At 53.5% G+C, this 13,238-nt stretch overlaps 1 protein-coding gene across 5 annotated transcripts in view; it reads left to right on the top strand.

Moving 5' to 3' along the window:
* The window catches only part of RFTN1 (raftlin, lipid raft linker 1), a 226,136-nt gene that overhangs the window by 119,209 nt on the left and 93,689 nt on the right, over nucleotides 1–13,238 (top strand). For all 5 annotated transcript variants that reach the window (XM_027549562.1, XM_027549536.1, XM_027549530.1 and 2 more), the window contains exon 4: nucleotides 2,273–2,381. In XM_027549562.1, coding sequence (XP_027405363.1) covers nucleotides 2,273–2,381 — 109 coding nt within the window. The remainder of the gene's footprint in view (nucleotides 1–2,272; nucleotides 2,382–13,238) is intronic.

Raw genomic sequence — 13,238 nt, 5'->3', positions numbered from 1 at the left:
AGCGGCATAAATCACTTTGAATGATATGTAAGTCTCCTAGAAATACATCTTAAAATATTATGGCAAACAGGCATGCAGAAACTGTTTGCTTGTGGGATATGCATGTCTCGAGAGTTTGGCGTGGAGGTGCCTGTTCAGGCTACCCTGGCTCTCAGGGGCGGCCGCAGCCGCTCTGTGGTGGGGGCCCTCCTGGGTGGGTGGGAAGGCTCTGCCCTGCCCTGCCCTTGGCCCTGGAGAGGCGCTGTGCACGTGGCATGAGCCTTGGGGAGCCTGCCCTGGTCTCCCAGTCCTGCTCCCCCCGCGGAGAGGGCCCAGTCCGTGGACCCGTGGCTGCCGTCGCCTCCTGTGGTCTGATGTCCCGCTGGGCCCACCGGTCTGCTTCCGTTTCTGACCGCCATGTGGCTCCTGGGAGTCCATCGCCCCCGAGTGTCATCCTGGGGTCCCTCAAAGGAGCGGCGTGAGTGATGAGGTTTCCCGCTGGACCGCTTGCTGCTGGGTGTGTCCAGCGTTGGGTCACGTGCGCGTGTATGTGGTGGGGACAGGGAAGCAGCCCACCGCCTGCGGGGCACGAGGGCACCTCTGTCTTGACCGCAGGGCTGAAGGTGTTTGCCGCGGGCAGCCCTTCACGGCTGCTCTTGTCCTCGGACGCCTGCTTCATCGCCTTGGAGTCTTTGTTTTTCTGAATGGAAGTGTGGTTGATTTACAACATCATGTTGGTTTCAGGTGTACAGCAAGGTGATTCAGCTATATATATAGTCTTTATTGCACATGTATGTACACGGAAAACTCATTTGTGGTACACAGCAGTACATGTTTGTGTCATACATGTACACAGCGCCTTTTTCTTTTCTGTGAGGTGGCCCCACGCATTACCCTGGAGTCCTGAGCTGAGGACTTCTCAGGCCCTTCCGCTGAGGATACAGGGGGCTCCCGGAGAAGGGCCCGCTCCACGAGGAGGCTGGCTGCAGCCCCCCACAGCCGCTGCACCCAGGGAGGCCAGCCCTCCGCCTGTCAGAGCCGTGGAGAGCCGACAGTGTTCTCAGCGAGAGGGCTTTGGGAGGAGAGACCTGGGGAAGAACACGAAGCAGGGACATTTCCCTAAAGAAAAGCAAAGCCACACAGACCTGCCAGCCCCATTGCCTGGAACCCTGCACAGAGCAAGCTCTGCCCCGCTGGCAGAGACTAGGCGGCCCACATGGCCCACACTGCCACCCTGACAGCCCGTTACACACGTGTGTGCATATATGTGTGTGTGTGCATAGTACGGGCTTCCCTGGTGGCTGAGACATAGAGGATCCGCCTGCGATGTGGGAGACCCGGGTTCGATCCCTGGGTGGGGAAGATCCCCTGGAGGAGGGCCTGGCAACCCCCTCTAGTACTCTTGCCTGCAGAATCCCATGGACAGAGGAGCCTGGAAGGCTATATAGTCCATGGGGTCACAAAGAGTCAGACACGTGTATATGTGTATACGTATATACATATTCTTTTTCAGATTCTTTTCCTCTGTAGATTATTACAAGATACTGAGTCGAGTTCCCTGTGCTGTGCGGTAGGTCCTTGTTGGTTATCTATTATATGGACATGTGTATGTTAATCCCAAACTGCTAATTTACTAATTTACACCCCTCCCCCCGCACCTTATATTCTTTCTTTAATGCATTTTTAGCTTTGATAGATTTTGCCAGATTGCCCTCTGGAGGGGTTGAACTCTTTAAAAAATCTTTTCCAAATTATTTTTAAAATTTCTGAGTGACACACGAATATACTCTCTTCCAAAAAAAAATGGAAAGATTATCGATCCAGCAGAGTCCTTTTGGGTCGCCGGGGCGTCCGCACCCGGCTCCCACCCGGGCCGCCCGCGTCCCCCAGGGCTCACTGCTGTCTGTGGTTGTTGGCTCACCCTGCGTCTCAGTAGCTCTGCTTCTGTGCCCTGTGGGTGGAAGCCACCGACAGGAAATCAACACAACTGGAGTGCGTGTGAGTGTGTGTGCGCTTGTTTAACAGACAAGCCATATTGTGCTGAACCCATCATTCCATAACGAGGCGTTTTCCTTGATGATACGTCGTAGAGGCCTTTCCGTGATGTAGATCCCTCTCCCTCTATATTATTTGAGTTGTTTGCCATCAATTATTGTTTCAAAACTGCCTTTTGGGTGATTTGTTTAAGGGAAAAAGTTAGGATTTCATTAAACGCCCCAGTGATTTAAAAAAAAAAAAAATATATATATATATAGTGCAAAATCTTTATGTGTGTATGTATTTCTCTTTTCAGATCTCAGAACACTGATCTTCATAATGAAGGCTACATCTTGGAGTTAGATTGCTGTTCTTCCCTAGACCACCTGACGGACCAAAAAGTCCTCCCAGAGTTCATTAAGAAGGTCAGTGCTGCAGTCGATGGACCATGGGATGGGTTGGCTGGGCGTTCGCCCGAGGGGACTGCGGGTGGGCCGCGCTCCACAGGCCTGCTCTAACCTGGGGCTTCGGGAGGCCTTACGGGGGCCGCCCTTTCCCACTCAGGCTGCCCCTGACCCTGGAGCAAGGTGGTTTCCCCCCGTCCCAGGAAGCCAGACCCTGTCTTTTTAGGGCGGGAGTGGCGTTAATAGCTGGCAGGCCTGCTGGCCCCACAGCCAGGAAGCCCTTCAAATCCTCAAGGCGGTGTGAGCCCCCAGCTCCCAGCTCCCACTCGCCCTGTGGGTCTTCACTGCCACGAGCCTCCTTCCGTTCCTAGAGCAAGCAGGAGTGTGCCACCGTCCAGCGACCGCTGGCATACGATCATCCTGGGGAAAATTGCCTCATTGCAAGGGGTTCATTTCCTGCCCACAAATGTGTCTGGTTTTGAACTGCTGTTTGGGCTGTATGAGGTTTCCTGCTTAATTGCAGGGTGCACTCAGTTTCAGTATGATGACATTTATGGTGGGAGGAATGTCCTTGCCCAGACTGGGGTAAAGTTCACTGCTTAATCCTCACCTTCTCCTCCCTACCCAGTCTTCCAAGATAATTGGCAGTTCCCCATCCTGTTGAGGTGATTAGGATATGTTTGAGATACAACCAGTCAGTTGTTGTTCAGTCGCTCAGTCATGTCTGATCTGCGACCCCATGGACTGCAGCACGCCAGGCCTCCCTGTCCTTCACTATCTCCTGGAGTTCACTCAAACTCATGTCCATTGAGTCGGTGATGCCATCCAACCATCTCATCCTCTGTCGTCCCCTTCTCCTCCTGCCTTCAGTCTTTCCCAGCATCAGGGTCTTTTCTAGTGAGTCAGTTCTTTGCATCATGTGGCCACAGTATTGGAGCTTCAGCTTTGGCATCAGTCCTTCCAATGAACACACAGGACTGATCTCCTTTAGGATGGACTGGTTTGATCTCCTTGTACTCCAAGAGACTCGAAAGAGTCTTCTCCAACACCACAGTTCAATCAAAAGCATCAATTCTTCGGCGCTCAGCCTTCTTTATGGCCTCACATCCGTACATGATTACTGGAAAAACCATAGCTTTGACTAGACGGACCTTTGTCAGCAAAGTAATGTGTCTCCTTTGTAATATGCTGTCTAGGAGCAGTGCCTTTTAACTTCATGGCTGCAGTCACCATCTGCAGTGTTTTGGAGCCCTAGGAAAAAAAAGTCTGTCATTGTTTCCCTTGTTTCCCCATCCGTTTGCCAGTTGATTGGTGAATTAGCGAATCAGTCAACAAGTGAGTTTATTAGTAAATATCTTAGGTGGTCAGCATTGGGCAAAAAATGGTACAGTGTGCTGGGATGCAGAGAACAAAATTGTCATGGTTTCTGCCCACACGTCCTCACAACGGGGGAATCTCTTCTGAACACGAGTGATGAGCCTGGGCAGGAGGGAAGCGGTGGAGACCCAGAGTGGCGTGGGGTCAGGGCGGTGCGTCAGGCCGTGAATGGCAGGATGAGGTCTGATGGGGCTGCGGAGGGCTGGGGCGGGGGGTGGGAGCCGTCCCAGCAACGTGAGCAGCTCGTGTGAGGGACAGAGCAGGATGAAAGGAAGATTGGGGCCTCCTGCAAGAAAGGGGCGGTGAGAGGTGGGAGGACAGGCTAGAACTCAGCTGTGAAAGCAGCAGGAGTCATGGAAAGTTCTGCAGAAGAGTGAAAGGATTGGGTGGTTCCTTTACACAGCCAGTAACTCTGGGTTTTTTACTAGGGGCAGAGGGGGTCACTCCCTGCCTCCCTCTCTTCAACCTTGTTGAGTGTTCAGACTCTACAAGCCCCCAGGGAGTCATCACTCAGATGTGGTGGGAGCCAAGACCCGCAGCCCAGGAATCAGGTGACCTCTTTGGTCAGACATTTGGGTAATTTTACTTGGACAGTGGAAGATTCCTTCTGCTCTGCTTAGAATTCAGATCATTACTTAAGAAATGGGAGGAAAAGCAGTTTTTGTTCACACGTGTGTAAGCCTGAGAACACAGGTGCTTTCGACACTCTGGGAGATGTCTGTGTTAATAGAGCCATCTCCTTTGGATTTGCTGTGAATGACCTATCCTCATAAGCTTGGCGGGGACCTTCTAGAGGTGGGATTTCCCCGTGATCTGAGTCCTGGGGAAGAACGGTTGTGGAAATGGTTTTGTAATGAGGATTCAGATGCTTAGAATATTTGAGGGCAAGTTGGTAGGATGGGGCATAGGTTCTGACCGTACCATCCAACAGGCTCTTTTAAAAACGCGTGATTTGGCACTTCTGTCTTAACCCAACCAGACCCTTGCAGGAAGGACCCTCTGCCTCGTAGCCATACAGGTCCTGAGCATCCTGGTGGGTGGACGCCCAGATGCTGTGTGTCTGCAGTTCCTGCAGGTGGGCATCTGTCCAACAGGATAGAACCTCAGAGTTACGATTGATATGCCCCAAAAGACGTCAGCTACTCGTGGATTAATTTTTACTTTTGTCCCACCATTCTTTCCCCATGACTGACTATGTGTGGGGAAGAGTATCTCCTGGTTTGTTCAGTATTCGGTTAGATCAGTCATTGACTCCTGCTCCTTTTGTGTTTGTATAAGAATTCTTTTATTAGCATTTAAAATTTTTGTATTTTTTAATGAAATATAGTTGATTTGCCATATCATGTTAGTTTCAGGTGTACAGTGCAGTGATTCAGTTATTCATATATAGACACGTGTATACTGCTGCTGCTGCTAAGTCGCTTCAGTCGTGTCCGATTTTGTGTGACCCCACAGACGGCAGCCCATCAGGCTCCCCTGTCCCTGGGATTCTCCAGGCAAGAACACTGGAGTGGGTTGCCATTTCCTTCTCCAATGCATGAAAGTGAAAAAGTGAAAGTGAAGTCGCTCAGTTGAGTCCGACTCTTAGCGACCCCATGGACTGCAGCCCACCAGGCTCCTCCGTCCATGGGATTTTCCAGGCGAGAGTACTGGAGTGGGATACCATTGCCTTTTCCGAGACATATGTATATGTATGTGTATTTTCTTTTTCAGATTCTTTTCCCTTATAGATTATTACAAAATATTCAATATAGTTCCCTGTGCTATACAGTAGGGCCTTATTGTTTATGTATTTTATATATAGTAACGTGTGTATGTTAATCCCCAAGTCCTGATTTATCCCTCCCCGTCTCCCCGCCTTTCCCCTTTGGTAGCCGAAGTTTGTTTTCTGTATCTGAGGCTCTGTTTCTGTGTTGGAGATGAATTCATCTGTATCTTTTTGTAGATTCCACGTACAGTGACATTGTATGATGTTTGTCTTTCTGTCTGTCTGTCCGGCTGACTTCACTTAGTGTGACAATCTCCATAGCCTTCTGTTTTTAACATTTTGCAAACGATACACTTCTGAAGCCCACCGTGCCATCATGCCCCAGCCTCACCTGTACCCACGGTTTTTCAAATAAACACGCCCGGGTTCGGGCAGGCTGGACAATCCTGCATGCGGGAAGCATGCGGTTTCTGGCCCGTAACCAGTCTCCGGGTTGTCCCGGGGTCTCTCACCCTGTATCTCGATGGAGATGCAGTTCGGGGTCACGGTCAGCAGAGTGGGGGAAGCCCCCAGCCCACCCTGGATTGCCCAGGTGTGGAGGTGGCCTCGCCGTGTGACCCTGCCCCGTCTGTGGCTGGGGGCTCCCCTGGGAGGATCTGGCCCGTCTTGCTCTCAGTAGCAGCTGCGGCTCTGGTTTTCAGGCCTGTGACCATGACCACCAGGAGGAGCAGGACAAAACGATGGGACCGGGCCCTCCCTCTGCTCCTGTTTCATGTTGTTGGATGTGATTTCTGGGGAAAACACCACCTCTGGTGCAGCAAGGAGAGGGGCGTGGGGGCTCTCTGCGGGGCCAACAGCTGTTCATCCGATGGCAGGATTTCACGTGGGCGTAAAATTTGTCTGTCATCACACAGGAGGGCGACCACAGGAGTTCCCCGGGAAGAAAGATAGTAAAAGAAATTTGTGTATTTTCCGTAAATATTTGATGAATGGCTTAGTCCCTACACACACACACGCATGGTGAAGCACTTGCTAATTGCCATTCACTCAGGCCAAGATGAAGCTGTGTCTCTGGCGGCTACTGCCTACAGCCGTTCCTTTTTATCTGGGTCATTATTTTGTGTGAAATAATGGCTCCTGTTCTTATGACAAGTAGATCCATCTTGCTATGAGACGGTAATTAACTCATTTTGTCGCTGTGCCATCATCCAGGAGAAGCTCATCTCCTCTGCACAGTAGAATTAAACTCAAAGCTACTCGAATTTTGTCCTTAAGAACAATGCCTCAGTATTGGTTTTTTTTTTTTCCTGCCAAATGTTGTAAATGAGCAGCATCTTTGGATAGAGGACATAGATAGAGGGAGGTGAAGACATCTCATTATTTTCCACAATTAGGGAAAATAAAGCCATTTGTACCTGTGTCGTGTAAAATGAGCTGAAGGTGCCAGGATTCACAGCCCCGCCTCATCACAATTTTGCACAGGGGGTGAAGCGAGTGGGTGTAAAGACGATGCTTTTCCTTTCCGTGTGGCCCAGTGGTGTTCTGGGCACTCTGATCGAATTAAATCTGGGCTCTTGCATTGTGTTTTTCCCCTCGTATCCCACTGTGCCCCATGCAGCCGGCCCCGGATGTGAATTATTTATTATGGACTGCAGAACATTTAAGATGCAGATTTATGGGCAGACTTGGAGAAAATGTGTTTTCCAAACCCTAGAACCGAATGCTCGAGAGACGGAGCTGCGGAGCTGGGAGAGTGTCAGCGCTGCGTCCTTGCTGTGAAACAAGGATTCAGCTGGCCACGTCCTCCCAGGGCCTGTTCTGTGTGGCGGGCGGGTCTGCGGGACACTTCGGGGATGCCCTGTCCTTGAGTTCCCCGAAGACTGTAGAGCAGGTGGGGTGATGGAGAATGAGGCACCTACGCGTTCATCTTCAGAGGGCTTTACATTCTCTGGAGCCTCCTGGGAACGTGCCTGGGTGTTTGGAAAGCACTTGAAACGTTGCAGAATCGCGCACAGTTTCTAGCTTGGGTTGCACGGTATTTGTGTCCCAGGGGCCACACTGGCAGGGATGCCCCCTTTCTAGATGGAGCTCGAGAGGGCGGGGGCTTCGTCTCAGGCTGGGACTGCAGAGTGATGAGCCCAGCTGCCCTTCTGTGGTGGGAGGGGGTGCGGGGCTCCAGCCGGTGGCCTGGGGGCTGGGGAATGATGGCTTTGAGCGGTGAATGAGGGATGCTCGCAGAGGGGAGCAGCCAGGTGGACAGTGCTGTTGCTGGTGTAGACGGAAGTGTGGCAGGAAGGCTCGAGGCTGAAAATGGGCCACGACCGGCCTGGCTGGAGTGTAGGATGGACAGGGGGTAGAAGAAGCCTGTTCTGTGTGCGGTTCTTCTGGTTACGGGGAAGGGACCCTGCTCACTGCTCAGTGGGGAGTGGGGCGGGGAGGGGGGTCCTTACTCTGAAGGTGCAGGAAGTGGCCTGGAGCCTCGGGCGGGGGAGCAGGGACTCCCCTGGGGCAGGAATAAGGGGGGAAGAGATGAGACGGTCTCTGTGTTCCATGCTGCTGGCGTCTGCCTATGCATCTGTAGGTTGATTGAGTTTTACCTGAGACTTGACTCCGCAGAGGGAAGCCCCCAGATGCAGACCCTCTGCTGGGGGGCTGTGACAAGCACTATGCTCTCAGCCCCCGTCTCACCCATCTGAAGGCCTGTCCACATTTTATGGGTGAATAAGGCTCGTTTGCTCGGAGTTACCCTGAAAAGGAGGAGTAGGTTGGGACTCAATCTGTCTCGTCTGGGGGCCACCCCGAGCCCTGCTGCCGCCTCTGGGGAGCCCTCGGGGCCCAAGAGGATGCTGTCTGAGCCCCAAGGGTGGGTGGACTTGGAAGCAGCTGGGTGTCTTGTGTCTGGTACGTGGGGAAAGACTTTGGAGCAACTTGAGGGTGTCTCCTCGGGGGAGGCTGGGGCTCTGAGCTTGGCCGCCTGGGGGAGAAAGTCTCACCCCTGCCCTGGTCCCCCTGGACGTCAGGGCCTCACCCCCAGGCCTCAGGTTCCGCCTTTGTTTCCCAGATTCCGTTGACAGTGAAGCTGCAGGATCTAGTGATCGATGCTTAGAACAGGGTGTTGGCTCTCAGTGGACCTCAGAGCCTTTAGAACATCGACACGGGAGGAAGGGAGGCAGGCCCCTGCCGGGTACTGGGGGGTGCAACATGAGGTCGGAAACCAGGGAGTGGGGGCACCTCAGGTTAGATACCAGAGAGTCGGGGCACCTCAGGTCAGACACCAGGGAGCGGGGGGCACCTCGGGGTCGGAAACTGGCGGCCTGGATTAAACTGCAGGCGTTGTCCTTCGGCTATCGTACTGCTTCCGTCTTGTTCTAGAGAAGTCACAGACGCTTCAGATCTCTGCAGTTTGTCTATGAAACTCCGCCTGTGGTGTCTAAGTGACACACCATTTCTTGTGACTGGCTGTTGAATATTCCAGGCTTCATTTCTCCAAGTGCTGCGTGGGGTCTTGTTTTCAAGACGCTGACCCAGAGTGAAAGGGAAATTATATTGAAAAGCTTCCGTTTCATCACTGTTCCCCCGCCTGCTCTGAAACCTAGGGAATCACGACGTTTTTCGCAGGCTGCCTTGGCAGGACGACGTGGGTGTGTGGTTCTAGCCTTGCGGGTGCCCTCGGCGTGAAGGGAGGCTGGCCAGGGTGGAGAAGCGGCCGGGGCTGGGGTGTCCTGTTCACCGTTATGTCTCCATAACTCAGTGCATATTTGTCAAGTGATTGAACAAACGGGAAGCGGGAAGCAGAGCTGTGTCATTGAGACTCTGTGTCGTAGAAGGGGTGGAGGCCGACGTGACGCTCGGTGACTGGTGAGGTGTCGGAGGGGTCTTCCGTGAGGATGAGGACCATGCGGCCCCGAGGAGCCGTTTGGGACAAGAGGCAATGAGGTTGGCAATGGGCGTGCGGTCGCCAAGGCGCCCGGGAGCCAGGGACCCTTGTGGGAATGTTCCAGAAGGCAGCTGGAGCTAGGGAAAAGGCGGCAAACAGGGATGTGGTCGACAGAGGGCAGGTGAGTCGGCAGGGAAGTGGTCCGGGGGGTTGTCCTGGGGGGCACGTGCCCACCTCCCATGGGCAGGCACCACACCACCCCAGTGCACGGCTGCCTCGTGGAAGAGACAGCCAGGATCTCCGGAGGTTTCCCGCGGCGTGGCTGGATGGTGGGTTGGCTTCGTTTTAGAGACGTGGGTGAGGCTTTTGGTTTTCTGATCGGGGAGTCTCTTGGTTTCTCCATGTGAGGAGGTAGGTCCTCAGAGAACTACAGGATCCTAGCCCAGGATCGCTCAGATCCTCTGTGGTGGAGGGCTGGGTTTTCTTTGTGTTCGGTTTTTTCCAGTCTGTTGAGGAGCAGCGCCCCTGTGAGACGCGGTGACGCGCAGCGGCGGTGGCAACGAGCTGGAGAAGGTCTTGACGCTCCTTCTTGTTTCCTGTCCGCGGCTCGTCCCAGGCTGGTAGCAGACACTTGTGCTGTGCGAGTTCACTCGTCTCTGCCGAGGAAAGAAGGGAGAGCTCCAGGGAGGAGCCAGAGAAGGAGGGAGACGAACTTCTAACAGAAGCAGGGCAGAAAGGGAAGAGATCAGGGGCACCACGGCAGCAGGACAGGGGTCCCGTTGGAACTCATTCTGGGGGCTGGCCCACGGGCTTCGGCCACCGGATGCCACTCCTAAATCGTACAGGAGCAGTTTTAAGTGTGCAGCATGCAGAGGCCCCTCTGCCGTGGGTTTACAAGTAAGTTTAGAGGACCTCCCTGGCGGTCCAGTGGTTAAGACTCTTCACTTCCAACGCAGGGGGTGCAGGTTCGATCCCTCATCAGGGAGCAAGGATCCCACTTCCTGAGGGGTATGGCCAAAAAATAAATACATAAAAATAAAATAACACTCCCCCCCCACCACCACCAAAAAGGGGGCTTCTCTGGTGGCTCAGATGGTATAGAATCTACCTGCAATGTGGGAGACCTAGGTTCAATCCCTGAGTCGGGGAGATCCACTGGAGGAGGCCATGGCAGCCCACTCCAGTATTCTTGCCTGGAGGATCCCATGGACAGAGGGGCCTGGAAGGCTACAATCCATGGGGTTGCAAAGAGTCGGACACAACTGAGCGACTGAGCGCACCATCAAAAAGAGTAAGTTTAGAAAGAGAAAGAGTGGTTAAGATAGAATCCAGGTCTAAGACATTCTTGTTAGGTTGTTTTTAATAGGCGGTTTGAGCATCTGTAAAAGCTGGAAGGTACTGGTAGAGAAAAGTTGGTGAAGTCAGAGGCGATAAAGAGAAGGCAGGTCGGAGGAGGGCTGAGCTGCGTACAGGGCGCTGGACACCCTACCGCTTGAGGCTGGGGGGTTGGCGGGAGGGCGTCCCAGGCTGGCAGGCTCATGGTGGAGGGAGTATTGCAGGAGCCTGGAGGCCTGTTTGCTTGTGAAGTTCCTCTCCTGCTGTATTCACTGGCCCGCGAGCTCGCTATTCTGAACAGCGGGAGGTCAAGTAAGAAGGGCCTGCTTGTCTAGATCCCTCCCCTGGCATGAGACCAACTCCTGCGCTTCATGTTTGCCCTGTTCTGAGACCTGGGGTTCCTTCCTGTTTCTGTGACCAGACCTTTGATGTGGTGTCCGGGGAGGCTTTGTGAGCCAGTCCTGGTCACAGGAGGCTTACAGCGCGGTGGGGAGCGGATCGTCACAAAGGTTGGGGTCGCATTGCAGAGGGCTGTGCCGGGGAGTAGAGCCCTGCGTGGGTGGGTGGGAGGAGGGGCTGTGCACCAAGCAGCGAGTTTGCCCTGAGCTCCGAGGGGTGAAGGGGTGAGCACAGCAGACACCCAGACACCGTGAGCACTGGAAGGGCTTGGGGTGTGGCCATGGGGTGAAGGGGGCGTGACTGCTTAGTGGAGCACGAAGGAGGCCGCCGTGACTGGACTGCGGAGCTCAGAGGTGCGGCTGGGGACTTAGGACTCAGGTTAGCGGGACCCTCGAGCCAGGCTCGGGATTGGGGGCTTTCTCCCAAACACAGGGGAGAGCTACTGGGGGGCTTCAAGGAGGAGCTGAAGCACAATACCAAACTTATGTTTAGTTTGCCTTTTGGACACTTGTGGCTCAGCTGGAAAAGAATCTGCCTGCAATGCAGGAGACCTGGGTTCGATCCCTGGGTTGGGAAGATCCCCTGGAGAAGGGAAAGGCAGTAATCTGGCCTGGAGAATTCCATGGATTGTATAGTCCACGGGGTGGCAAAGAGTTGGACACGACTGAGCGACCTTCACTTTCACTTTACCTTTAGAAAAGATCAGAATGGTTGCGAGGTGGAGACTGGATTGGGGGCCGGGTGGGCTTGGTGAGGACCCTGCTGGAATGTCTCTGTGTAGGTGGTTAGATTGTAGCTTAGCTTACAGTCGCAACAGCGTTACGACAGAGATGTGGATGGATTGAAGGAGTGCGGAGCCAGGGGGATCACCCGGGCTGCTTACGGGTTGGATGACGGCGTGGTCAGGAGTGGACAGCCTGGTTTGGCTCGTGTTGCTGAAGAAATGGGGGGCCTCTGCTGAGATTAGAAAGTCTGGGCAACAGGCCGTTTCTGTGGTCCAGGAGCTCAAGGCAGGGGTCTGGGCTGGAGACACCGTCTGGCAAATGGCGAGTGATGCTGTGGTCACGATGAGGTCACTTAGGAGGAAGCGGGTGAAGGAGGAGGACTTCCATCTGAGCCCCGAAGAATTCCAGCATCCGCTGCTGTGCAGAGAAAGGAGGCGGGAAGTGAGTGCTGGAGAGGTCCTGGGGAAGCTGGGGAGTGCGGGTGATGAGGCCAGGGTGATTCAGCAGGCTGCCTGTTTGGTGCCTCTAAGACCGAAAGGCAGAAAGAGCCATCTGTTTCTCACGGAAGCTGATTTTGGTGGCCTTTGCTCTCCTGATACCTACTTCACAAGGCCTGATCCAAATGTCTTTGAGTTGTCATTAAACACCACAGGCCCTTTCCTCTGAAGAACTCCTGTGAGTTCCTGTGTTATCCCCAGGATGGTTCTGAGATTTTTTATTTGTTTCACTTTTAAATTTAAGGGGCTCTTTCTTTCCACAGGCTTGCTGAGTTCACATCATTGTTCTCCTTCATGTAATGTTTTCAACAACTGAATTTTAATATCTGATTGAGGGTTATACCTTGACCACATAAAAAAGGCATTGAAATTTTATGTAATTTTTTATCCTTTAGAGCACATTTCACATGAAAGAAAATGATAGCAGACCTTATCACTCAATCAGAAGAAAAAATCAGCTTGGGATTTGTAAAAATGGCGTTTAGATGTGCAGAGAACAGGGTGGCCCGCGGCTGCCTCTGTGCTCAGCCTTCAGGCCTGCGCGCCTTTGTGGTCTCTGCAGGGGAATCGCCAAATCCAAGGAGTCAGACTCTTCTAGAGGCCAGTGGAGCACACAGAGGCTGGAGGGGAAATGGGAAGTCAGCCGGAGCGAGGTGACCAGATCTGTGCCTGAGAACGCTTTGTTCCAGAGAGAAGTGAGGCCTGGACATAAGGCTGGCCTCCCAGGGGGCCCTCCACCCTCCCGTGTCGCTTTGGGCCCCTTGCGATGGCTGCTTCTCCTCCGTCCCAACTTGTCAGTGGGAATGTGGAGGTGCCAGGGCTCCTGTGACTTTACCTGAGGCCAGGCGTTAGGTGGGCGGGAAGCCAGCCCAGGAGCTCCTGCAGGTGAGGCCTGGCTCCCATAACTGCCAAAATAGGTCCCAGAGAGAGTCTGCGATAGACAGGTTAGGATGACCACCA

Source organism: Bos indicus x Bos taurus, chromosome 1 (genome assembly GCF_003369695.1).
Source record: "Bos indicus x Bos taurus breed Angus x Brahman F1 hybrid chromosome 1, Bos_hybrid_MaternalHap_v2.0, whole genome shotgun sequence".
Lineage (NCBI taxonomy): Eukaryota > Metazoa > Chordata > Mammalia > Artiodactyla > Bovidae > Bos > Bos indicus x Bos taurus.
The sequence above is the reverse complement of the archived record's forward strand: the minus strand, read 5'-3'. Positions and strand labels throughout refer to the sequence as shown.